This window comes from Purpureocillium takamizusanense, chromosome 1 (assembly GCF_022605165.1).
Source record: "Purpureocillium takamizusanense chromosome 1, complete sequence".
In the NCBI taxonomy this organism is placed as follows: Eukaryota; Fungi; Ascomycota; class Sordariomycetes; order Hypocreales; family Ophiocordycipitaceae; genus Purpureocillium; species Purpureocillium takamizusanense.
Genome location: NC_063068.1, coordinates 247,935 through 269,489, shown reverse-complemented (window position 1 = coordinate 269,489; position 21,555 = coordinate 247,935). Strand labels below are relative to the sequence as shown.

The 21,555-nt window shown below is 56.8% G+C and overlaps 6 protein-coding genes across 7 annotated transcripts; 2 read left to right on the top strand and 4 right to left on the bottom strand.

The window, feature by feature from the left end:
- Positions 1-1,245: 1,245 nt before the first annotated feature.
- JDV02_000098 (Aldehyde dehydrogenase (NAD(+))) lies at positions 1,246-2,767 on the bottom strand (the record flags this gene model as incomplete). The annotated part of the gene is made up of 2 exons (XM_047980870.1): positions 1,246-2,292; positions 2,345-2,767. The coding sequence occupies 2 exons, from the start codon at positions 2,765-2,767 to the stop codon at positions 1,246-1,248; spliced, it is 1,470 nt and encodes a 489-aa protein (XP_047836828.1).
- Positions 2,768-6,642: 3,875 nt separating this feature from the next.
- Positions 6,643-8,316, top strand: JDV02_000097 (uncharacterized protein; the record flags this gene model as incomplete). The annotated part of the gene is made up of 2 exons (XM_047980869.1): positions 6,643-6,885; positions 6,943-8,316. 2 exons carry the CDS (start codon positions 6,643-6,645, stop codon positions 8,314-8,316), a joined length of 1,617 nt encoding a protein of 538 aa, XP_047836827.1.
- A 213-nt stretch (positions 8,317-8,529) lies between these two features.
- Positions 8,530-11,422, bottom strand: JDV02_000096 (uncharacterized protein). Its single transcript, XM_047980868.1, has 5 exons — positions 10,731-11,422; positions 9,615-10,646; positions 9,446-9,536; positions 9,233-9,396; positions 8,530-9,171 (listed from the first exon to the last, which is right to left on the bottom strand). The coding sequence occupies exons 1-5, from the start codon at positions 11,223-11,225 to the stop codon at positions 8,761-8,763; spliced, it is 2,193 nt and encodes a 730-aa protein (XP_047836826.1). The 5' UTR covers positions 11,226-11,422; the 3' UTR covers positions 8,530-8,760.
- Positions 11,423-11,605: 183 nt separating this feature from the next.
- On the bottom strand, positions 11,606-12,345 carry JDV02_000095 (uncharacterized protein). 2 transcript variants are annotated; one of them, XM_047980866.1, is made up of 3 exons: positions 12,195-12,345; positions 12,011-12,112; positions 11,606-11,924 (listed from the first exon to the last, which is right to left on the bottom strand). In XM_047980866.1, the coding sequence occupies exons 1-3, from the start codon at positions 12,267-12,269 to the stop codon at positions 11,826-11,828; spliced, it is 276 nt and encodes a 91-aa protein (XP_047836824.1). In that variant the 5' UTR covers positions 12,270-12,345; the 3' UTR covers positions 11,606-11,825. The 2 variants fall into 2 exon arrangements, with proteins under 2 accessions (XP_047836824.1, XP_047836825.1); XM_047980867.1 differs by having other exon boundaries at positions 11,606-12,112.
- Positions 12,346-13,459: 1,114 nt separating this feature from the next.
- JDV02_000094 (uncharacterized protein) lies at positions 13,460-15,536 on the top strand. The gene is made up of 2 exons (XM_047980865.1): positions 13,460-14,379; positions 14,483-15,536. Exons 1-2 carry the CDS (start codon positions 14,129-14,131, stop codon positions 15,222-15,224), a joined length of 993 nt encoding a protein of 330 aa, XP_047836823.1. The 5' UTR covers positions 13,460-14,128; the 3' UTR covers positions 15,225-15,536.
- On the bottom strand, positions 15,229-18,911 carry BEM1 (bud emergence protein 1). The gene is made up of 5 exons (XM_047980864.1): positions 18,223-18,911; positions 17,808-17,900; positions 16,888-17,679; positions 16,234-16,831; positions 15,229-16,178 (listed from the first exon to the last, which is right to left on the bottom strand). Exons 1-5 carry the CDS (start codon positions 18,226-18,228, stop codon positions 15,910-15,912), a joined length of 1,758 nt encoding a protein of 585 aa, XP_047836822.1. The 5' UTR covers positions 18,229-18,911; the 3' UTR covers positions 15,229-15,909.
- Between the last annotated feature and the right edge of the window lie 2,644 nt (positions 18,912-21,555).

The following is a 21,555-nucleotide window of genomic DNA, read 5'->3' as shown; positions in this document are numbered from 1 at the left end:
CCAACCCACAGTCTCCATCTATTCCACCCTCGACTTATACCTCGACTTATACCATGGTAACGGCCTCCTATTCATGCAATCATGCAAGACCATGATCTCAGGGGATGCGTGGTGTGAGCACTCAAGGACAACCGGGCGGAATGAGGCTGCCCCAAAGGCCGGTTGATGGGTAAGATGAACATGATCGCCCTGTACCCACCAGCTTCGTGCCCACCACGTCTCCTAGACCAGGAATCTTTGTGGCGCACGCGATAGTTAGTGCAGCCCTACGACGGGTCCAGCGGAAAACGCACCGAGTACGGAATGCCTTTTCGAATACCTATTGTGCCGCGAAGACTGCACGTAGCAGGAGGCCACGTGCAGCTTTACTTTGTACATACTGCAAACTTCAGAAGAGCCCCTTACTTGCCCGAGTTCGACAGCATGCGCACAAGGGTTGACGGGCGAGCAACTTAATCAACACTCAATGGGCTGACAAGGGAGCTTGGCGAGGCAGCGACTTCGTAGGCATTGAATGCGTCACAGACGGCTCCACCGTCTCCTGCTCTGGGGACGACTCGACTCCCCACAGACCCTAGATGTATCACAGCCAGGGGGTACATGATCCCGTAGTATATGTATGTCGTGCCGTCACAGCACAGAGCCGCCTGCCGCTCCGAAGCTGAGCGCAAATCCTTCTCATTCAACACTTTCCACTCCCTGCGGCTAGTCTTGTGCTCCGACCTGACGTGACGCAACGTACATGTACCTAAGAGTTTGGCGATGGATGGAATCGGTGGCAGACATGCAGCTGAGTCGAGGGGGAAAGCAGTCAGCATCAGCACTTGTGCGGGAAATGGGCATCTTTCCCAGGGATCTCTTGGCGCTGCCGTCAAAAACAAACCCAAACTTGTAACTTGTCCCTTGTCAGAAAGACTGAAGGTTCCGACGGCAGTCATGCATGCACAGCATTTATTTGTTTATTTGCCTTTCGCCTTTCGAAACCCCCAATTGTGTTCCGGGAAGAATGAAGGGTCCGACGGCATTCATGCACAGCATTTGCCTTTCGTCCTTCATTCAATGCTATATCAACGGAAGCTATTTTAGCCACCGCACGACTGCACCGAGCATAAGGCCCGGCTTGCCCACCAGCTGCGGCTCTGTCAGCTTATTAGAGAGTGACCCGCGTGATCAACGTGCAGCAATCACTAGTTAATTAACTAAATACTAACAAGACACGCTGCCCTGCCTGGTTGCCTCAGCCGCTCAGCCGTCGTATTTCATGTTAATCTTGATCGTTTTCGGCTCCATGAATTCTCGAACTCCGTACCAGCCTCCCGTGCGCCCGTGGCCACTGCCTTTCGTTCCTCCGAATGCCGATTGAAGATCCCCGATCCCGCCTGCGTTGATAGTCACCACGCCTGCTTCCATCTTGCGTGCGATGCGAATGGCTCTTGCAATGTCGCGAGTGAAGATTTGCGCCGCAAGGCCGTACTCGGTGTCGTTTGCCAATTCGATCGCCTCCTCCTCCGTCTCGAACGTCTTGATCAATACCACCGGGCCGTAGACCTCCTCCCTCCAGAGCTGGGAGCCTTCTTTGACATCAACGAAGATTGTCGGCTGCACATAGCACCCCGAGGTCCCTTTTCTAGAGCCGCCGGTGAGCACCGTGGCGTCCTTTTTACCAGCCTCGATACCGGCAAGCACATGCTCAAGCTGCTTCTCGTCCGCGAGCGCACCGATGCCTGATGTAGGGTCAATCGGGTCTCGAGGGAGATCAGCTTCCACTTTCTCAAAGGCCTCCTTCATCCTTTGCGTGAAAGTCGCTGCAATCGACGATTGGACTAGCAGCCTGGTGCTTGCGGTACACGCTTGGCCGTTGATTGCAAGGAAGTGGCTGGCACAGACTTGCACCACGTTATCGAGGTTGCAATCGTCGAACACGACGCCAGGAGCTTTCCCGCCTAGCTCAAGGATGGTCTTCTTCATGTTGCTCTTCGCGGCGAGCTCCGCGACTTTCTTGCCGGTTGGAGCTGATCCAGTAAATCCGAGGACACGAATCTTCATGTGTGCTGCTAGTTGGGCGCCGGTTTCCCCGTCGCCTGAGATGATATTGATCACGCCTGGTGGGAAGCCTGCCTCGGAAATGAGGTCCGCGATAATGAGAGCATCAAATGGCGACTTCTCGGAGGCTTTGTATACCAAAGTGTTGCCGGAAGCAATCGCTGCTCCCACGTAAAACGCAAAGTATACGAGACCGGCGTTCCAAGTGCTCACGGCGGCGCAAACACCTGCTGGTCCCCATTCGACAATCTAGTGAAACATTAGAAACTTGATCGCAGGCAAGGCGCAGTAGGATACTCACCTTGTACGTGCCGTCGTCTTGGTCCGTGAAACTTTGGCCTTCGATCTTGTCGGCGAAACTCGCCGACGATTTGAGGGTGGCAACGGTCCAGGGCCCGAAGACATGTTGCGTGAGCATGATGGTTGCACCCATAGACAAAGTTTCCGCCTTTGCGAATTCCGGGATACGCATTTCAATGAGCTCAGCGAACTTGATGAGGCAGTCCCTTCGCTGAGGACCTGTGAATTTCGACCAGGGTCCCTTGAACGCAGCTTCCGCCGCCTCAACAGCCGCGTCGACGTCGGCCGACCCCGCAACTTGGACGTTTCCTACCACATTGCCATTGGATGGATTGCGGACGCTGATGGTTCGACCTGATGTTGCATCGACGAACTCATTGTTGATGAAGAGCCGGAACTCGTAGGAAGTGTTCGTGTCAGCCATAATGCGCACAAGATCTCTTTACTCGGGATCGCTCAATGTTCTGATCTAAAGACTTGTCAAAAGCACGACTGTCGACGTAGAATACTTATAGTTGCCAATATCACAGGCCTGCTAACGTAGAGACATGCTGCCGACAGTGCCGTCGCCACTCAGCGCTAGCGAAACGACTGATGTTGAATCAGTGACATAGCATCCCATTGGCGAACAGCAACTGCCGAAATTGGAATTTGCTCTCTGACATCTAGCTGACCGCTTGTCATCAAGGCTCTCATGTCCATATCCTAGCAAGGCGACTCGTTGCTTCCAACTTAATGGGGAGGCATCCGCTACTCCGAGAAGGAACACGCCCGTCTCCAATTAGCAACATCATCGCTGATAAAGAAGAATTTTTTCAGACACCTGCAAAGATCAAAGCTGTCTTCTTGTGAGTATGACAGGCAGTCCGCGAAACCCAGATCTGGTGCTCGTCCTTCTGCGGCCACACTCGCCTCTTGCTCCTATGAGCTGCACAGAATAGTGTCAAAGGTTATTGTTGTTATGTCCCAAACAGAGGCCTTTCGGGACTTCGTTTCTTCCTAGCGACGTGCGACTCAATCGTCCTGTACGGATTGTTTCTCCTGGGATGTTGGGTATGCCAGTAACGACAGTGGGCGTCGTCGTTGCTACAAGGCCTACGTTAGGCCCACATTGATACATTGGAAACATTTCTGGAGTGGAGAGCAACTCACAATACCGGTCATATTTTGTGTAACTTTCCAGTTGCTTTGACTTTGCGCGAATAGGTTACAAGGCCTGCATTGTGACAACGGTCAGGTATACCATGAACAGCTCTCAGCCCAGCCTCTTGGCAGCTCAGAATAGGTGATAGAACGTCTTTTATAGGCTACCTTACTTCAGTTCCGTGCAGGGAGTGTGGTCAAAGTCAGTGGCGTGTCTCCGTTCAGAAGCCGCAGGTGCTGTTTAGCCTGTGGCTTACATGACTTTATGTTCATCAAGGCATGCCATGAGGATGCGCTTTTGCATATTCTGCCCTACCTAAGCGCTTCTTCCTATTTCTGAGAGTAAGCACTCCGTTATCTCCAATCACTAAGTTTCCAGTGCCCATGACGCCCTCGTCTCCTATCAGTGGAAGAGCAAAGGGCCTTATTCCACCTGCGATGAGATATGGATGTCTGTTCTTGTCGCCACGCCTGACAACATGAGCAGTCCTAAAAATAGACTGCCAATGCGACATTGTACTGTCCAACTCCGACCCAATGGATGAATGTTTACTCGCCCTCTTAGTCGCGCTTCGCTTTCGGCTTCGCACCCGTGCCGGCGAAAATGCCGGGCCTGCCACACAACTGAGTCTCTCTTCCCGCTTTCTTGGGCGGCTGTGCTTTCAATAACGATATGACTAGTCCTGGCTAAAGACATTATGGTAGGAGTGACAGCTCTCACTCCCCCCTACAACGGGTCGCAACATCAAAGGGGTCGCATCAGCGGTACGACGGACCGTATGTGGTAGACCACGTGTAGCATTGTTGAATCAGCCGACCAATCGTTATGGGACACTACACTGTGTTACTTCACGGGCTACCATGGTTTTCTGGATGGCAGCTTCATTGTCCTACCATGAGAAGTCCGGTTAAACTAAAGGGTATATGCTGTGCCTCACTCGAAGAGCTTTGGGTTGTATCTGCCTCCAACGCGGCTAATCACGACAAGACATGCATTTCATTTATTGCGATCAAATCACAGATAGCCACATTCTCCCGAGCACCTCTTGGAATATACCTGCCGGTTGGGGAGGCCAGCGGGATGGCGGCCCGCCGCGATGTTTTAGGCACGAACGCGTATTGACTTGCAGGGTTTCAGGGCTCGGAAATGATTCCATATGGATCGGACGGCAGCCATTGCGCGGGGGCGGGCCGACGATTGCGGGGAGGCAGCGCAGACTGCGACTGGTGTGGGTATCATCGACTTCCGAAGGGCTGCGCGTGTAAGTGCATTCAGCAAGTCTTCGAATGCAATAGACGGCTCTTCTGCATTCAACTTATTTCAGAGATTCAGGTGGCAAATGATGTGGCAGATGTGGCAATGATTGTCCAGGAGCCTGTGACCGTGATGGTTGGTTCAATCAAGATCAATGACAACCGTAGCGAACGGGGAAGCTCGCCCACCCCTACAGAGCCGGGGAGCGCCTCCGAAAACCGACAACCTACGAATGTGCCGTAAAGCTGCAGAATAGTTGACCTGGCGATAGTTTCCATGATTTAGCCTGAGTGCTTTGACCCTCTATCGTGACTGCCTTCCATGACACGGCGACGGCACGAAGACTGGAGACTGGAGGTCAACAATCCTGAAAATGTATAAAAGAGGTTCGGACCGTCGCCTCTTTCGACCGTGCTCAATAGGACTCTTCAAGATCATCCAGAACTCTCATCGTCTGTTCGTCTCTCTCCGCACAAAGCAACAACCACCGCAAAACCCATCAAAATGAAGACCACCACGGTTATCCTCGCCCTTGTTGCTGCGGCCTTTGCCGCCCCTGCCCCTGCCCCTGCGGAGGATGCAGTTCTCCAGAAACGGGGTTGCGCTGCTGGGTCGTGGTGCTCGAATGGACAGTGCTGGATCACGCCTACCTGCCCTGCCGGGTGGTGCGGCCCCGCGTACCAGTCGGGCCAAAGCTGCTAGGTAAGTAATACGTCACGACGCATTCATGCCGTGGTCCATCTCAGCCTATGCACTTCAATGTACATCGCTAACTTGGGAAAAGGCTATGCAACACACGCTGAGCTTTGAAAGTGATGGGCAGTCCGATGCACGGGAAAGCCGGGGAAGTCATTCAACATGATGTTGTGGACATAGTATGGAGCAGTCCTTGGCGTGTCAGTACATGGGCTGAAGCGCGGTGGTCCATGACGACTCCGCCTCCTCCAGAATGCACTTTGTGACAACTTCCCGTACTCGCGTTACACCAATGACAATGAAGATCTCAACGGGCCATGTCAAGAACCTGCGGTGTACGGGTGCACATGCCTGTATTCGTGTACGTGAGGTCACAGATCTGCGTTTGTCTTCAACTGCCATCCCACGGACGATCCCACAGCGTGCCAAGTGCCAAGCAAGTATGAGCTGCGCCTGAGACCAAAGCGTTCCCTGCAAGGTCCCAGACTGTCGAACTAGTCGTCGCCCTTGTACAGTAACGTACGGCTTGGCCCGCCCGCTTATTTACCCCGCTTATAGCCACTGATGAGCACGACCAGCCCTATGAAGTGCCGACAGGTCACCCGCATGCCCATGATCGATCCCTGCGACTCGGTGCCTCCGAAGCGGGCGATTGAGGCCAAGCAAGTTCCAGGGCTATCTGAGACCTGTGAGGTGCACATTGCACAGCATTACGTCGATAGCGAACGCCACAAACCTCAGCTTCCGCGTAATCCGTCGTGGGCCACATGCAGCCCGCCATGCGTGGACCTCAGTCGAGGCTCGCATCATCGCCAATAATTTCCTAAGGCTGAGCCGTGCCGTCCTCGGTTGCAGTTTGCTTCAACGCTTTTGTGAAACGCCGTCTGCAGAGCATGCGACTTGGCACTCACACACCGGTCAGATTGAGTAAAAAGTTCAGCCAGCCATCAGCGCCAAAACATGGTCTAGATCATCAGGATTTGCGTCTCGGGATGCCACACAGAAGATGAATGAACACCAAGCCGAAATGATAATTTGGAGCCCAGTGCTGCCTCTCAGGCTTTCCCTGTATGTATAAAGGCTGGCCATCGTCGTCAAGCAGATCAATATCAACGATTTGAACATCAAGTCAGTCAGCTAGCCCGAGCATACACACTTGGACAAATATATTCACAGCAACTTGTTTGAAACTCACCCTCTCCACGATGGAGTCATACGGACCAATCTGCTTCACCAAGATCCTGGGGGTCAACGATGATGACAGTATTCCTCCCAAGGAGAGTGTCTCGTTGGCCATCGGAGAAAATCCGCGAAATGGATCTCTCACCTTGCCGCCCGCCCCGACTGCCCCTGGTGGCCCTCTGGGGCTTGCTATGATGACACGCAAGTTCTGGGCACCCGGTCGCGAGTTGAAGATTAACTTCCAGGGAGGATCGACATGGCAGAAGGTTTCGTCTCGCGGGCCACCATGACACCGACATGCAGGGTTACTGACAACATATCAGGAACAAGTCAAGAAGTATGCACCGGAATGGACTCAATGGGCCAACATACGATTCACATTTGTCGATTCTGGGGAAGTAGACATTCTCATTGCGTTCAACCCTGGCTTGGGGTCTTGGTCGTACCTGGGAACGGACTGTTCGTGGTTCAGCTCGCAGAACCGCCCGTCGATGAACCTGGGATGGATCAACGACAACCGCTCTGAAGACGAGCTGCGCTCCGTCATCCTTCACGAGTTCGGCCACGCCCTGGGTGCAGTGCACGAGCACGAGAGCCCGTACGCCAACATCCCTTGGAACAAAGACCAGGTCTACAAGGACCTCGGCAGGCCGCCAAACAACTGGGACAAGGCCAAGGTGGACCAAAACATGTTCACCCTGTACACGCTGCAGGACACCCAAGCTACCGACTTTGACCCCGACAGCGTCATGCTGTATTACTTCCCTGCCAGCTGGACCACGAACGGCAAGGGGACCAAGTACAACACAAGTCTCTCAAACCTGGACAAGGCCTATGCCAAGTTCTGCTACCCGAAGGGTGACTTCGACGCAGGACAGTTCAACACCATGGAAGTCCGCCCATGGGACAAGCCGCAGCTGGACAACGACAAAGTGATCTACTACCAGAAGAAGTACGATACTGTCCCAGAGCTACCTGTCGGCCTTACGTCCCTCGACATCGGTTGCGCTGCCAATATTCGGATCAGAGCTCTGACCAGCGACGCAACCACGGAGAAGTTCAAGGCTTCTCTCCAGAGCTGGGCGGACACCATTTTGTACTCCGCCTCCATGACCTACCTGGAGAAGAGTTCCACCTTCAGCTACATGCAAACCGGCGTCTACAACACGCAGGAAACGCGCCCGTGGAACAAGCCACAGCTCACCCAGTCCAAGCGCATCAACTTCGCCACGCCATTCTCTTCTCCGCCCAAGGTCATCACCTGGCTCCAGGCACTGGACATGGATAAGAGCAAGAACTGGCGTATCAAGGTGTATCCCAGCGACATCGACAACACAGGCTTCACCATCCACGCCGACTCCTGGGCCGATTCTATCCTGTACAGCGCTGGCGTTACTTGGCTCGCGTATCCCGCCAACCAACCTGGCGTCACCAGTGGCACCTTCAACACCCAAGATGTGCGGCCCTGGAACCAGCCTCAGGCGGAGAACTCCGGCGTCTTCAATTTCCCTACAGCCTTCTCGAAGCCGCCCAAGATAATCATGGCTCTGAACACCCTGGACTACGACCACACCCGAAACTTGCGACTGAGGCTGAGCACGTCTTCGGTGACCAACACGGGCATCACATGGCATCTTCAAAGCTGGTGGGACTCGATCATGTATAGCTCGGGTGCTTCCTTCTTCGCTTGGACTTGAATCTCATCCTGAGGCAAACATCGCGACACATTCATTCCGACATTTCTTACTCTGAAGAGCGGCACTATTTACATGTGGTGCGCATTTTCCGTCCTCGCGCCTCTAGGACCTGACCAGTGGGCCGGGCTTGGCAAGCCTTGATGTGTCAACGCAAGTTCCGTACTATCTGTAGGTAGTGATACTCTCGTCAAAACCAAATTGGATGATTGTTAGCCTCCAATGTACAGATGGTCCAATGTCGTACATGCGTTTGAGACTGCACACGTACGTGTCAAGACTAATCTAAGTTGAACTTCCATACGTAAGATGCCACAGTGACTGCATTGTAGAACTGATACAAGGAGCGCGCGTCATACCACTTCAATAGAAGGGCCAGGAATGTGCCTAGTTGCGCAAGAATAGCACAAACACTAAAGAAGCCACCCCTTACTAGGCCAGATCATCTCACCATGAGGCATCTCCACGCTTTATCTCACCGTCCACGCATCTGCGAACCCATCCCCACACCTCATTGTGCCAAACTCTGCTGTTCTCCGGGTTTAGCACCCAGTGGCGCTCGTCCGAGAACGTAAGGAAGCGCGTCGGCACCCCGTGCGCATGCAGCGTGTTCATGGCCGCCAGCCCCTCCGTCAGGGGGCACCGGTAGTCCTTATCGCTGTGGATAATGATGGTCGGTGGCGCGCGTCCCCAGTTGCGCAGGAGCTCTGCCCGCCCCGGGTTGAAGCGCTCAAAGGCCGCCGGGTCCTGCCAGTAGTACAGGGGCCCGTGGAAGGAGCCGTCGTCGAATATGACGTCGTTTTGGAGGAAGAAGGAGGGCAGTTTATGCATGCCATCGTGCCATACGGCACAGCAAAACTTGAAACTCGGCGTCAGTTACTGCACGGAGAGTGAAGGCTGATGGGGAGGTGGGACTTGCCTTGTTGATAATCTCTTGTCCAAAGAACCAACTGACCATGTATCCGCCATAGCTGGCGCCGGCGAGGACCGCCTTATTCTGGTCCAGATAGGACAGCTTCTCGAGGTAGGCGATGAGATTCACCAGATCCTCAAACGCCCTGCCTCCCCATTGGCCATTGATTCCTGGCTCGTCAGCACATTTGCTTCCCCAAGCAGCAGGCAACATACTCACCCCTGGCCAGCTCGAGTCCATAGCCGGTGCTGCCGGTGATGTTGGGACACACAATGACGTAGCCCTGTTCTGCCCAAGCCGCCATGTTCCACTACGAAACCAAGTATGGTCAGTCACACTCTTTCAAGGTCGACTCGCGTCTGGTATGTTCAAGCCGCGGAAGACTAACCCTGGTGCTCCAGGCGTCCGACCATGAAGACACCGGGCCCCCGTGTGGCATCAAAACCCAGGGGTACTTTTTCGTCTCGTCAAAGTCGGTTGGTCGTAGCATAAACGAGTGCAGGCACACGCCCTGCGCGCCCTCGTACCAAAATTCGGAAACCATGTCGCGCGAAATGCCAAACTTGGCGCCGTGCTTGGTCGCAGACGATATGACGCGCACGTCGCTGCCGCCGCTCTCTGCCCTGACGTCGTCGCTCGATCCATGGGGGCCGAATGATGCAGAAATGTCAACCAACTGCCACGTGCTGCTGTCCACGAAGCTGCTGCTCGACACCAAGAGCTTCTCCCAGCAGCCCTCGCGCAATGGGTAGTATCCAGAAACGGAGCCTTCGCGGAAGACGAAGTGAGGGCGTTCTCCGTCCTGCAGCTTCAGGGTCGAAAGCACGGTGCGGCCGCACTTTTGGCTTTCCAGGATGAGGGTATCCGAGCTACCCGCAAACTCGAATGCACCCGGGGGGTCATGTTCCTCAACGTTGCCATCGCCGCCGCTGCCGTGCTCGCCGCTGGGGCCCAAGGTGCGCGTGACGAGAGCAAAGACATCAAACGCGGCAAGCGAACCCGTCGAGGCCAGATACAGACGGTTCGCGTACAGGTCGCCGGGCTGCGAGTAGAGAAACATGACGTTGCTCGCGTCGTCGGGCGAGAAGCGCATGTTGCCGCCGATGCAGGGGCGCACGTCGGAGGGTAGGACAATGGGCTTGGGCTTGGATGTGGGTGGTAGGGTGAACGAGTCGATCGACACGAAAAAAGGCAGCGTGACGATGCCCTCGTCGGGGCGTCGACGGGTCACGTCGCGAGCGAAGAAAGCGACGCCTCTATGCGAGATGTCAAAATTGCTCAGCGGCTCTGCAACGTCATACATGCCGGCTGGGGCCTCGAGGTTAGGCTCGTCAGTCAGCAGGTTGAGCAGCGGGCCGGCGAGAGACCAACGACCGTCCTCGAGCTGAAGCTTGTTGTACCAGAGCGAGTAGCGCTGCTCCTTGTACAGCGCGTTCCACTGGATGAACATATGTCAGTGCCGAATCTCGTCTGGAGGAGTGACCCATCACAGGATGCGGCTTACAACGCGAATCTGGGCAGTGTCAAAGACGCGTGCGGTAGACCGTTTTTCGACGACCTCATCATTGTACAATTCCCCCTGAGTGCCAACAAGGCCCGTCACCATGAAGACGACACCACCATCATCGAGCCGCTGTAGCTTGATGTTGGCGACGGGGGCGTCGAACTCGGCGACCAGGTAGTGCTCAGCGCCGACATGCTCTCCGCTGGCGACGAAGGCCTTGGTCACGCCCTTGTCCTCCGACTTGAGATAGATGACGTTGTTGGTGCCGGGGATCCAGACGGCATCGTGGACCTTGTCGTCGTCGCTGAGCTGGCGCGAGGGTGCGCCGTCGGTGGTGAGGTCGGCGACGCGCACCTCCTTGCGCGTCTTGCCGTCGTCGAAGCTGTGCGTGGAGAGGGTGAAGAGGGCGAGGGCGCCGTCGTGATTCGGGACCGCGACACCGCGCCGAGGAGCGCCGAGGAGGGTCTCTGCTGTCAGCTTTTGTACCTGGACCATGATGATGCTGGTAACCGGGGGTGCACTCTGGTGCAGGTTGTAAAGTAGCTGAATGAGAGGGCCAGATTATTTCCTTTTGTGTAAAGGTCGGAATACCTTAGGTGACGACCATAGATCTTATGAAGCGGCAGAGCCTCGAAAATGGCCCGTGTGTTTAATTTACGACGGAGCAGAATGCCCACGCAAGAGCTGACGAGGCATCGGCCTTGGTGGTTAAGGCATCAACTAGGGCGCCCTCCAGATCGGGTAGGTGACCCGTCGCGGCCGCCATGAACCCCGCATTAGGTAGGTAGTTACCAAGTTCGGTTCCTCAAGTAACTATTGAATATCGCAAAATAAAGATCCAATGCAATTTCTGCGCCAGGCAGATATATCGCTACATACTTCGTAGGTATTCGTATAACACTCCTCTACTAGCATTGCCAACTTAGCGCCTAATGAGTGCCATGTAATACAAAGCAGCGGTCCGAGCACCAACTCAAAGAAAAAAATGAAGAAGAAAAGACGCCACGTCAAACCCTCTCAATTCATGTTGCTCTTGGATGATAGGACAGGACCCCTTCACATTCCCGCTTCCATCAAATGTCTTCTCAACCAATGTCAGCCCATCGGGTTCGCGTCGTCAGTGCAAACGATAATTGGTTCCTGGTTTTCCCAGTCTGCCGATTTTTTGTAGCAGCCGCCGCCACCACAGGGGCACTGAAGACCACGTGTTAGCACTCGCAACGGCATCAGTGGTGGTGGTGGTGATGGTGATTGGAGGCAACGTCGTCTGGTGCACCTACGGGATGGAGGCTGTGGCACGCGCGGTCAGCGTAGCGAGCCACCTCCTCGGCAGTCAACGGAGTTTGCGGGTGCCAGCACGTGGCTGTACTGAGATCGCAGTACTGTATGTCATTGTCAGCGTCCCCTTCGTTACTACATCATCTCTCATGCCCCCTGTGGGCTGTGGCGCCGCTGTCGACTTACCCCTGGGTGGCGAGCCTCATCAGCGGCTGCAAAGCTGCACAGGGAGAGCACCGCGACGATGGAACCGTACTTCATTGTTGCTGCTACCGACTCAATTGACGCGCAAAACAAAGAGACGAGCGACTTCAGGGTATATGAACAAACAAATACTTCGTACAAAGTTGCAGACGAAAAGACTCAGAACAACCCTACTAGGTTACAACACGCCATTATATATGCTTTTGAGGTCGCAAAACTGCACAGACTTGCATCGCCACAGCCCATGCTTTAGTGACGTAGGTGTATTACAATCAGAGCAAATACCTTTTGCCTCGGTGTGATTACTCGCTCACGGCTTTGACATTCTCAACTGTCGCCCCCTCGCTGCTAACTCAGGGACTGGAGTCAGGGGTTGCCGGCTGTGCCTGGGCGAAGATGCAGTACAGGCATATCGCCGGGGCGCTGCGGTAGTTAATAACTTAATCGTTGGTCAGACCGACAGGCAGCCCGTGCTCTGAGCATAGCAGGTAGTAGTAGCGCTCATTAGCAAAGCTGCGCCGCCGCGACAACCCGGAATGGCCGCACATTGAAACGAGTCCAAGCACCGTCGATGCACGTCGCGATTGTGCTCTGCTCTCCGTTTATAGTCACACGTGCTTGGAGCAAAAAGGTCTCAGTGTATTATTCAATGATACTAGAACCCCAACGGCATGCCATCCGACGCGAAATTGAAACCGGTGGCGGCTATTCTATAACTACTATGTACGTAATTAAGGACTCGTCAGCGTCAAAGACATGCCACATGTAGCCTGTTGGTCTTAGCACGATCTATGGAATCAGTCCCTCACTCAGCACGTACCCTAATGACAAGCCACCAGCACACCAGTCTGATGAGGTACATAATCGTACATTTATCAATTGCCAGTGCCTGGCTTCTCACTGTCCCCCTCCCCTTTCCAGAACATCCCACTTGAGGTCCTGGCGGTAAGGGGGAAGTACGGTATGGTCGAGATGCGAGTAAGCAACAGTACGAAGTACGAAGTACAGTATACCTGCTGGCGGGAAAGCAGGGCGACACGACACACCTACGACTGCCGCCGTCCTGTCCGCCCGTCTCCACTAGAAGCCGCCCCCCGTTCCTGCCTGCCTGTCTGTCTGTCTGTCTGTCTGTCTCACCTAGGCTAGGCGTAGCCGCCCTCGCTCCCGCCCACCCGCCCGCCGCCCAATCTTCATCTCCGATCTCGGGGCGTCCGGCCGACCTTCCGGCCATCTCTACTTCGTACTACCTTGCCCGTCTGACGGAGGAGCCATCATCATCATCATCATCATCCTGGGGCGCGCGGTCCAGATACCCAACGTTAGTAACTAGTACTACATCACGACACCGTCGCCTACCCATTCGCAACAACAGCAGCATTCACATTACACCGCAGACGCGTCCTTCGTCACGCGGTCAATTCGTCTGCTTTTCGTTGTTACAGCCGTTGCAACACAAGCGCTGCAGCCCCCGTTGCAACCTCTCTAAAACTCAACCCCGGCCCTGCCTTAACCCTGCCTGCCTGCGCGCTCGCGCCCGCAGTGTGCGACGAAGAAATAAATACTCAGCAAGCAATGCGCCGTCATCAGCCGTTCTCCTGCGGATCGCCCAAAGCGTCATCCTCATCATCGTCATCATCATCGTCGTCGTCGTCCTGTCCGCCGCAGCTCCAGCGTCTCTGCCTGCTCTAGCCGCGCTTCTCCGCCGCCGGACCAGACCGCTGCCCCTCCTCGTACAAAATACGTCGTACGTGTGTACTGTACTCGCCAGAGGGGCTCGTTTTAAACCTCAACCCGCCCGCCAGGCCCTGCCGCTGCGTGTGCGGCAGAAGCTCACCCCCACTCGCTTCTAACTTTTAAATCACTCTCTGTCCGCGCGCGCGCGCGCGGCATTATCAGATCCGCAACCCTCCCATGAAATGAAGACGTCGACCCATGAAGATGGTCTTGGGGGCGCCGCTCCGGCGCAGCCGCCTACGGTCCCTGTAATGGCGAGCAGCAGAAGCGCGGCCTCGTCGTCGCCCGGGCCACCATCGTCACCCTCGTCGAAACAGCAGCTGCAGCAGAAGCATTGGAACACCAAAAACCTGCCCGCCCGTCTCGCCGCCGACCTGGCCAGCGCCCTCACCGCCGGCGCCCTCATCGCCCCCGTCATCTCCATCATCGACCGGTCAGTAGCCTCTCTATACCTCGTCATACATGCCTACTAGACATACAGCTCCTCTCTGTTGCTCAAGCCCCTAGACTGACCGTCTCTTCTGGTTCATATATAGCTCCATCATGGAAAACGCCTCGGGCCGCGCCCCTTCCCTCTCCGCCTCCCTCCGCGCCTCCTTCGCCGCCCTCCTCACCCGCCCTCGCTCCGTCCTCTTCTCCCGTCCGACCTCCCTCGTCCTCCTACTCTACGCGGGAACCTACCTCACCGCCAACGCCCTCGACACCTTCACCTCCGCCGCCCGCGGCCGCCCTGCCTCCGCCGTGTCCGCCGGCCCCGCCAAGTTCGCCGCCTCGTCCGTCGCCAACGTCGGCCTATGCGTCTACAAGGACCGCCAGTTCGTTCGCCTCTTCGGCGCCGTCGTCTCCTCCTCTGCTGCTGCTTCCGCCGCACGACCCGTTCCGCTCCCTTGCTACGCCCTCTTCACCCTCCGCGACTGCATCACCATCTTCGCCTCCTTCAACCTCCCCCCGCTGCTCGCCCCGCACATCGACCACCGCCTCTCGAGCGACCTGCGCCGCCACGTCTCCGGCTTGACCGCCGCGCAATTCCTCGCCCCCGCGGCCGTCCAGCTCGTCTCCACGCCGTTGCACCTCCTCGGCCTCGACTTATATAACCGTCCCTCCGGCGGCACCGCCGGCCACCTTCCTCCCCCGTCGTGGCGCGACCGCTGGGCCGCCGTTCGAGCCAATTGGCTCGTCAGTGCCGCGGCCAGGGTTTGTCGCATCGTTCCCGCCTTCGGCGTCGGCGGCGTCGTCAACACAAAGGTCCGGCGCGGCTTCATGGAGCGCCTCGAGTGAGGGGGGGGCCGCCTCATATTGCATCTTGATACTTGCATGTTGGGCGTCCCAGCGCATTTAATTGTCTCTTCTTGTACAGTATACATGATCACCTAGGTTGGAAAGCATCAGCCACGAGACGCAGTCATGAAGTACATTGGATATCATATAGACGAACGGGTTAGACAAGACAGGACGGTCACGCTGCCGCATCACCAGCCATCTGCTTATTTGCTCAGACATGTATCTTTTGCATCAGTTTCGCAGTGCTGAACCGCGTCTTCCAGCCCACCCGCCCGTCTCACGTCGCCTCACTCTCCGCCAGGCGTCTTTCCCCATTCATCATTCATGCTTGAAGCAATGTGCTGCCGCCGCCCAATCCCTCTCCACTTCACACGCGTCTTCGTAACAAGGTATCAAGCCTCAACATGCCTCGTGACTGCGGGGCGAAAATCCATACGTGACCCAGCTTCCATAACGCCATTCCTCGGCCCGGGCCATCCTCTGTAAGTTAGGTGAAGGGGGGGCCGTAAGGTTCCCGCCAAATCAAACATGTACAAGGGGGCAAAAAAAAAAAAAGTAAATGGCTTTGGCGGTCGAAGGTCGACCGCCAGACCTGCGAGGTATGAAGATAAGAAGGGTCGGTGGCAGCCTGTCACCGACGCCTTGGGGGTATGCGAGGTCGCTCGAGCCGTGGTTTCCCTCTTCAGGAAACCTCGACAAAAAGCGTCAGCTTCTCGTTGCGCTGCAGCGCGTAGTCGAGGTCGCCGTTGTTCGCCAGGTTTTGTCGCCTGCCCGAGGGTTCGTCTTGGAAAGAGAGCTGGACCTGCTCACCCGCAGTGGCCTTGACGCGGTCTCGGATCCTTTCGGCCAGCTCCTGAAACTGGATGTCTGTCGACACCCTCATTGCGAACACGTCGTCCTTGAACCGTACTTTGATCTTCATCGGTGCGGCTTGCTTCTGCGTGCCATCGGCTGCAAACCGTTAGTAGGTGGTCACTGAAACAATACGCAGCGGTTCGAGTCCTACCTTGCTGCGAGGTGCCCTGCCGCGGTGTCGCAGACAGACCTCCGTAATTGTAGCCATTCAGGTTATTGCGTGACCCTTGTCTAGAGGCATCGTTCGCCGGCGAGTCGGAGGACTGATGCGAGCCTTGTGACAGGCGGTATTCCTCCTCGCCATTCGCGTTGTTGTCGATCTCGTAGTCGCCTTCGCGGGGGGCGAAGAAGAACTTGACCAACTTGCAGCGCGATATGTGCGGAGGTTGGTTCAGCAAATTCTTGACGTACGCATCGAGGTTGTAAAGGCGGCCTTCGGTAATGGCATCGGTAACGTAGCTGACGGGGCCGGGCATGTACGGGAGAGACCGCTTCTGCGTGCCCGTATTGCCAGCCTCGGCGGGGAACTCGGCGAGCAGGGCGATTTGGAAATCATAAAAGTCCTGATAGTAGCGCGACAGCTCCCAGGAGCGTCCATCCTCCAGTTCCGCCTCGATGACGAACCAGTACTTCTCCTCGGCATAGCAGTATCGGGGTATTCGAGCCCACACCGGGGCGTAGAGGTGGGCAGCGGATTCTTCCGAGTTGTCTTGTACCGGCTGTTGCCCGCCGGCGTTGGCGTACATGGCCTGTTTGCGCCGTTAGTTTGCGGCCGGCATTTACGACCCGCAGTGAGAAAGCCTACCTGAGACCCGTTGTGGTTAACCTGTTGTTGTTGCTGCTGCAAGCTCATGCGCGTCATGTTCTGTTCAAGCCCCGCCTGTTGCTGGTGCTGTGGCTGCTGCGGCTGCGGCTGATTTTGCGGACCTCTAGATCCATCAAACTTTCCGAGGGTGATGCTGCTGTTCTTGTACTGTGCTGCCATCCTCTTCCACTCCTCGACTGTCGGGACGTTGGCCTTTCTGAGGGCTTCGAGGGGATCCGCCACCGGGGTCGGCGGGTTCGTGCGATACGAGTCGTCATCAAAAATATCGATGAAGCCGATGGGGATCAAGCCTGGTCCGCCCAGCCTGCGGATGGGCTTGGCGACAACCCATTCCTTGTTTGATTGGGCAATGATGATGAGGTCCTCGTCTTCGTTGGCTGTCAACTCATCGGGGCGTCCTTTGGCGGCTTCAAAGTAGTATTTGACCTTGGCGCTGACGATGCCACCTGATTTGGTAGGTTTGGAGGCTCGGTTAACGCCGGTGGAGTGGACAGCAGCCTCGCCATAGCCCGAGTCGTGGTCCTGGCTCTTGCTGTCGGACTGCGCGCTGTCGCGCTCGGTGCGGCCGAGCACCTGGAAATAGCCTACCGGGACGAGGCCACGGGCATCGGGCAGCGCCGGGTTACAGGCCTCATACCAGTTGGCGTCGTCCTCGCGTCCGATGACGTGGAAGAAGTCTCCTTTGGAGAAGCTGAGGATTTGAACGCCAGCCTTGGCAAAGCTTTGAGCGAGGGCTTCATCGGGTTGGTAATCATCGTTGGCCCGGATAACCTATGCAACGAGATCAGCACCGGCTCGTTTTTTTGCCACTCGTCGGCAACGAATCGTCGATAGATGAGCGAGGACGCCATGCGAGCGATAGCGCTCGGGAGGGCTGCGCCGAGGCAGTAAAGACCAACCTTTTTGGGCGGGACGATGGCGAGCGCTGACTTGGAGCCAATGGAGGCGCTGTTGGGCTTGTGTTTCTCGCTCTTCATAGAACGACGTAGTGCCTTGACCAAATCCATGGCGGTTAGCTTGGATGAAACGACCATGCAGGCATGCGGTTCGAACGTTGCCCGGCGAAACGTCGTACGTTGGGGAAACAGTGCGGGGAGGGGGGTCGTGATGATGCAAGAAGGACCCGGGGCGGCCGCGGCAGGAAGCGCAAGCGCATCCGTGCTCGTGCGCGCACGATTCATTTCGTACTAGGAGACGTCGACAGGTTGGACAAAAAAGACATGCCGAAGCGCCGTGCTGCGTCGAGCAGGAAAGGGAGAGGGATGACAATAGGGGTTGTAGTCGACCCGAATGCGAACAAAAGAACTAACGAACCTTCATCTTGTGCGACAGCCTCCAGCGTAGTGCAGTTGCAGAGGAGCGGGTGGCGGCAGTGTCGACACGGAGGCGTCGTCAAAGAAACGTTGTGGGCGGCGGACGACGCAGGCCTTGTGTGTGCGTCGTTTGTCGGCGTCTCGGTCGCAGGCGATGAGAAGAGCGTCGACGCGCAACACTCGCAAATCCGCCTTTGATCTTCGCGGTGCAGCTGTACCGTAGCTGTAGGCGGGAGAGAGCCTGGCTACGCCACAAACACACAAAGCTGACTGAATACCAAGCGTCCTGCCTGTCCTGCGACAAATGCCTCGGGGCGGTGCCGTCAGCCCTGGGGCGGGGCAATCGCAGGGAGGGGGTGCTCGATCGATTTGCCGGTTGCCAGTCGGTCGTCGAGGGCCTGGACTCGTCTTGTCTCTGTCGGTGGTCGGAAGGGGAGTTCGGTCGCTGGCGAGGGAGAGGGAGAGGGAGAGGGAGTGAACGGGCGAGTGCGGGAGAGCGAGCGAGCGGGGAGGAGGGAAAAGGGCGATGGACCCGGCGGCGCTGGTGACGATGCTCGAAAGCCACCACAAACGGGCGGCGAGTGGGCGGGTGATGGGCAAAAAATGGAGGCAGATGGAGCGGCAGCAGGGAGGAGGAGAGACGGCAGGGAAAAGGGTGAAGGAGGGGGAGTGAATGGCCTGGTGGTGACGGGTGAGTGTACAACTGATAATGCGGTGCGCTGCTGCTGCCCCCTAGGTACTACGGACAGTACGGTACCTTACCTTATTACTTGCTGGTCCTCCTCAGTCACAGTGACAGGGCCCGTCACTGCACCACCACCTTATCCAGGTTGGTCCCATCCGTTCCTTTTAGCAGCCGCACAGTCCATCAGCGCAGCCGAAGCAGGGCGGCAGGGGTCCAATCCTGGTGGTTGTGGTTGGGGGTGGTGGTGGTGGACGGTGCGTTTCTGTGTCTGATGAGGGTGGGCGTGGGTGTGTGGATAGGTGGATGCCCGCACATGGAGCATGCAGTTGCCGCCCCCCGGGGCTGAACTTGTAGGTACGTACGGAGTATGTAGGTACCGTACCATTGAAGCACAGCTGGGCAATATCAGCACTGCAGGCGAATGCAGCTGGGGGTTTGGGTGCTTGCTCGCTCGCCTCGGGCAACCTGTCTGCATGGATGGATGCTGCCCGCCCAACAAGAACCGGCTCTTCCACTGTCGCCCAGGGCATTTACTAGCAGTGGTCAAGGTACGTTACCCGGCACTCTGCGTGGGTTATTAGTAGCTTCTTCCAGGTTCGGCATGACTTCCAGTTCTGGCACTGCCTTCCAAGTTGTCAATGACTTTCGCGTGCGCGCTCAAGCACCTAGATGACACCAGACCCGGCCTCGCTTCGCTTCGCCTCGCCTCTCCTCATGCGGTCCCTGCGAGCCGCTTCCCCTGGGAGAGCGCGAACACCAGCAGGCGGCGCAGAGGCCACCTCCCTCCCAACTGTCGTTGTGCGCCAGGAAAATCTTGGACAGAGTCGAGTGGGGCTCTCATCGCTTTCTGGTCCAGCAGCCCACGCCGCTGGGATGATGCCCGCCCCGCTGCCGCCAATTGGCGTCCGTCCCAGGCGGGCGGCGGGCGCATTGGCGGGGAGGTTTATGGGGGGCTTCAATGGGGTCATAGGTAGGTAGGTACCAGCGGCGCAGGGCATTGAAGTGGGGGCCAACGAGCTGGGCGCCACAGACGCCCACGCAGCGTCTGATGCTAGGGCTGGTGCACTGCGGCACTCTATCAGCGCCTCCTCTTTGCTAGTACCTGTACCTTAGTAGGGTACTACTACCCAAAGTACCTTAGTAGTATTAAGGGCAAGATCACAATGACGGGCAGCCGAGTATTCGTAGCTGCCCAGTGCCTAGTAGGTCTCTCATTGCCCGCGCTTATCAACGTCGGGCCACCGAGACCGCGACCCCTGCTCGCGTGATTGTGTTGCTCCGCGTTCCGTGTTCCTGTTCCTGCTTTATGTATATGCGACAAAAATGTGACTCGTACCATGCCGGGCATGCTGTGCTGCTGTGCCGTTGCGTGTTGCCTCTGCGCAACGGCGCCCGGCGACGCTACCTAGCTGGGCGTCGCGCCACGCCACACAAGATCCCGTTGTGGTTGCGCGACTTGCAGTTATTAGTTGATGATGGATCCATCCATCCGTCCGTCAATGCAGCCAGCAACGGATGGAGCGCGCGCAGAGCCTGGCTGACATCCGGTCGTGGGGCTCATGGCGCGCGCGCGCTGTTGGGCCGTCGAATTTCACGCAAAGAAAGTTCCAGAAGAAGAAAAACGTACGGTACGTTGCCTGCTTTGCGTTGCTTTGCCCTGCGCGACTTGCGTCTGCGATCGACGCCGAGATCTTCTTCAGCACACTTCTCTTTCGTGAGTTGCATTCTCCAAGTCTCTAATGCTGGACATTAAGCCCAGAGCGGGGCCCCGACGCGACAGGCTGGTGAACAGAGCTTTCAGGGCTACATAGGTACCTGGTAGTGGAGGCCCCCCCCCCCCCTCGGGATCTACTAACAACGGACAGTGCGACGCCGGTCCCAAGTACCAAACTTCAACATGCGATTTTACCCACCCTTCAGCACCAACTCGGATGCTGGGTGCTTGGCAGTCTTCGGGGCTTGAAGAACCTCCACCTAAAGTACAGTAACATACCTCTTACCTTTCGTTGAACCACCTTAGATATACAGTAGGCTGGCATTTACCTCCGGGATAGGTACGTAGTACTGCTGTCAATGGATCCGGCGATGCAGGACGGACGGTCCGTGCAGGATCCGTGTGGCCCCCCACCCCGCCGCCCCGCCGCCGCCGCCGCTACGACTGCTGCTGCCCCTCCTCCTGCCTCTTGCCCCGTCCAATTTGATCACGTTTTCCCCATCGTCTCTCCTCCGCCTTGCAAGCCTTTCCCTGTCCTCTATTTCTTCGAGCGAAGCAACATGCCACCGCACCACACCACCCCCGACAAGGCCTTGAAGGCGTAGCCCTGCCAATCCATGCGCTCGCATGCCCATGAAACGCATCCCGGGGAGCATCCGCGCCTTGCCCTGCAGCGGGCACCGTGCATCGACGTTGGCGCGGGGGGGCTCGGCAGCGAATGCCGCACCCGCCTTCTGGAGAGACTTGGGGCGATCGATGCATCGACCCCCCTTCCTCCCTGCTTCCGCCTCTCGGCTTCCGCATCCCCTTTCATCAATGGTACGTAGTGTATATATCGTCATCATCGCCCAAACCCGGCCGCCCCCCTCCAACCAGCCAGCCAGCTTCCGCTGATGTTAGTAGTAGTACCGATTCGATGCTCCCGTCCCAGCCTA

Bases quoted from the DNA above. Each gene is read 5' to 3' on its own strand.
- JDV02_000096 (XM_047980868.1), bottom strand. From the start codon at position 11,225: ATGGTCCAGGTACAAAAGCTGACAGCAGAGACCCTCCTCGGCGCTCCT. The intron at 9,537-9,614 runs GTTAGTCTTCCG...TTGGTTTCGTAG, and splicing joins CGGACGCCTGGAGCACCAGG to TGGAACATGGCGGCTTGGGC. The intron at 9,397-9,445 runs GTGAGTATGTTG...CTGACGAGCCAG, and splicing joins TGGACTCGAGCTGGCCAGGG to GAATCAATGGCCAATGGGGA.
- JDV02_000095 (XM_047980866.1), bottom strand. From the start codon at position 12,269: ATGAAGTACGGTTCCATCGTCGCGGTGCTCTCCCTGTGCAGCTTTGCA. The intron at 12,113-12,194 runs GTAAGTCGACAG...AATGACATACAG, and splicing joins ATGAGGCTCGCCACCCAGGG to TACTGCGATCTCAGTACAGC. The intron at 11,925-12,010 runs GTAGGTGCACCA...CGTGGTCTTCAG, and splicing joins CGTGCCACAGCCTCCATCCC to TGCCCCTGTGGTGGCGGCGG.
- JDV02_000094 (XM_047980865.1), top strand. From the start codon at position 14,129: ATGAAGACGTCGACCCATGAAGATGGTCTTGGGGGCGCCGCTCCGGCG. The intron at 14,380-14,482 runs GTCAGTAGCCTC...GTTCATATATAG, and splicing joins GTCATCTCCATCATCGACCG to CTCCATCATGGAAAACGCCT.
- BEM1 (XM_047980864.1), bottom strand. The intron at 17,680-17,807 runs GTTGGTCTTTAC...CTCGTTGCATAG, and splicing joins CCATCGTCCCGCCCAAAAAG to GTTATCCGGGCCAACGATGA. The intron at 16,832-16,887 runs GTAGGCTTTCTC...CGGCGCAAACAG, and splicing joins TTAACCACAACGGGTCTCAG to GCCATGTACGCCAACGCCGG.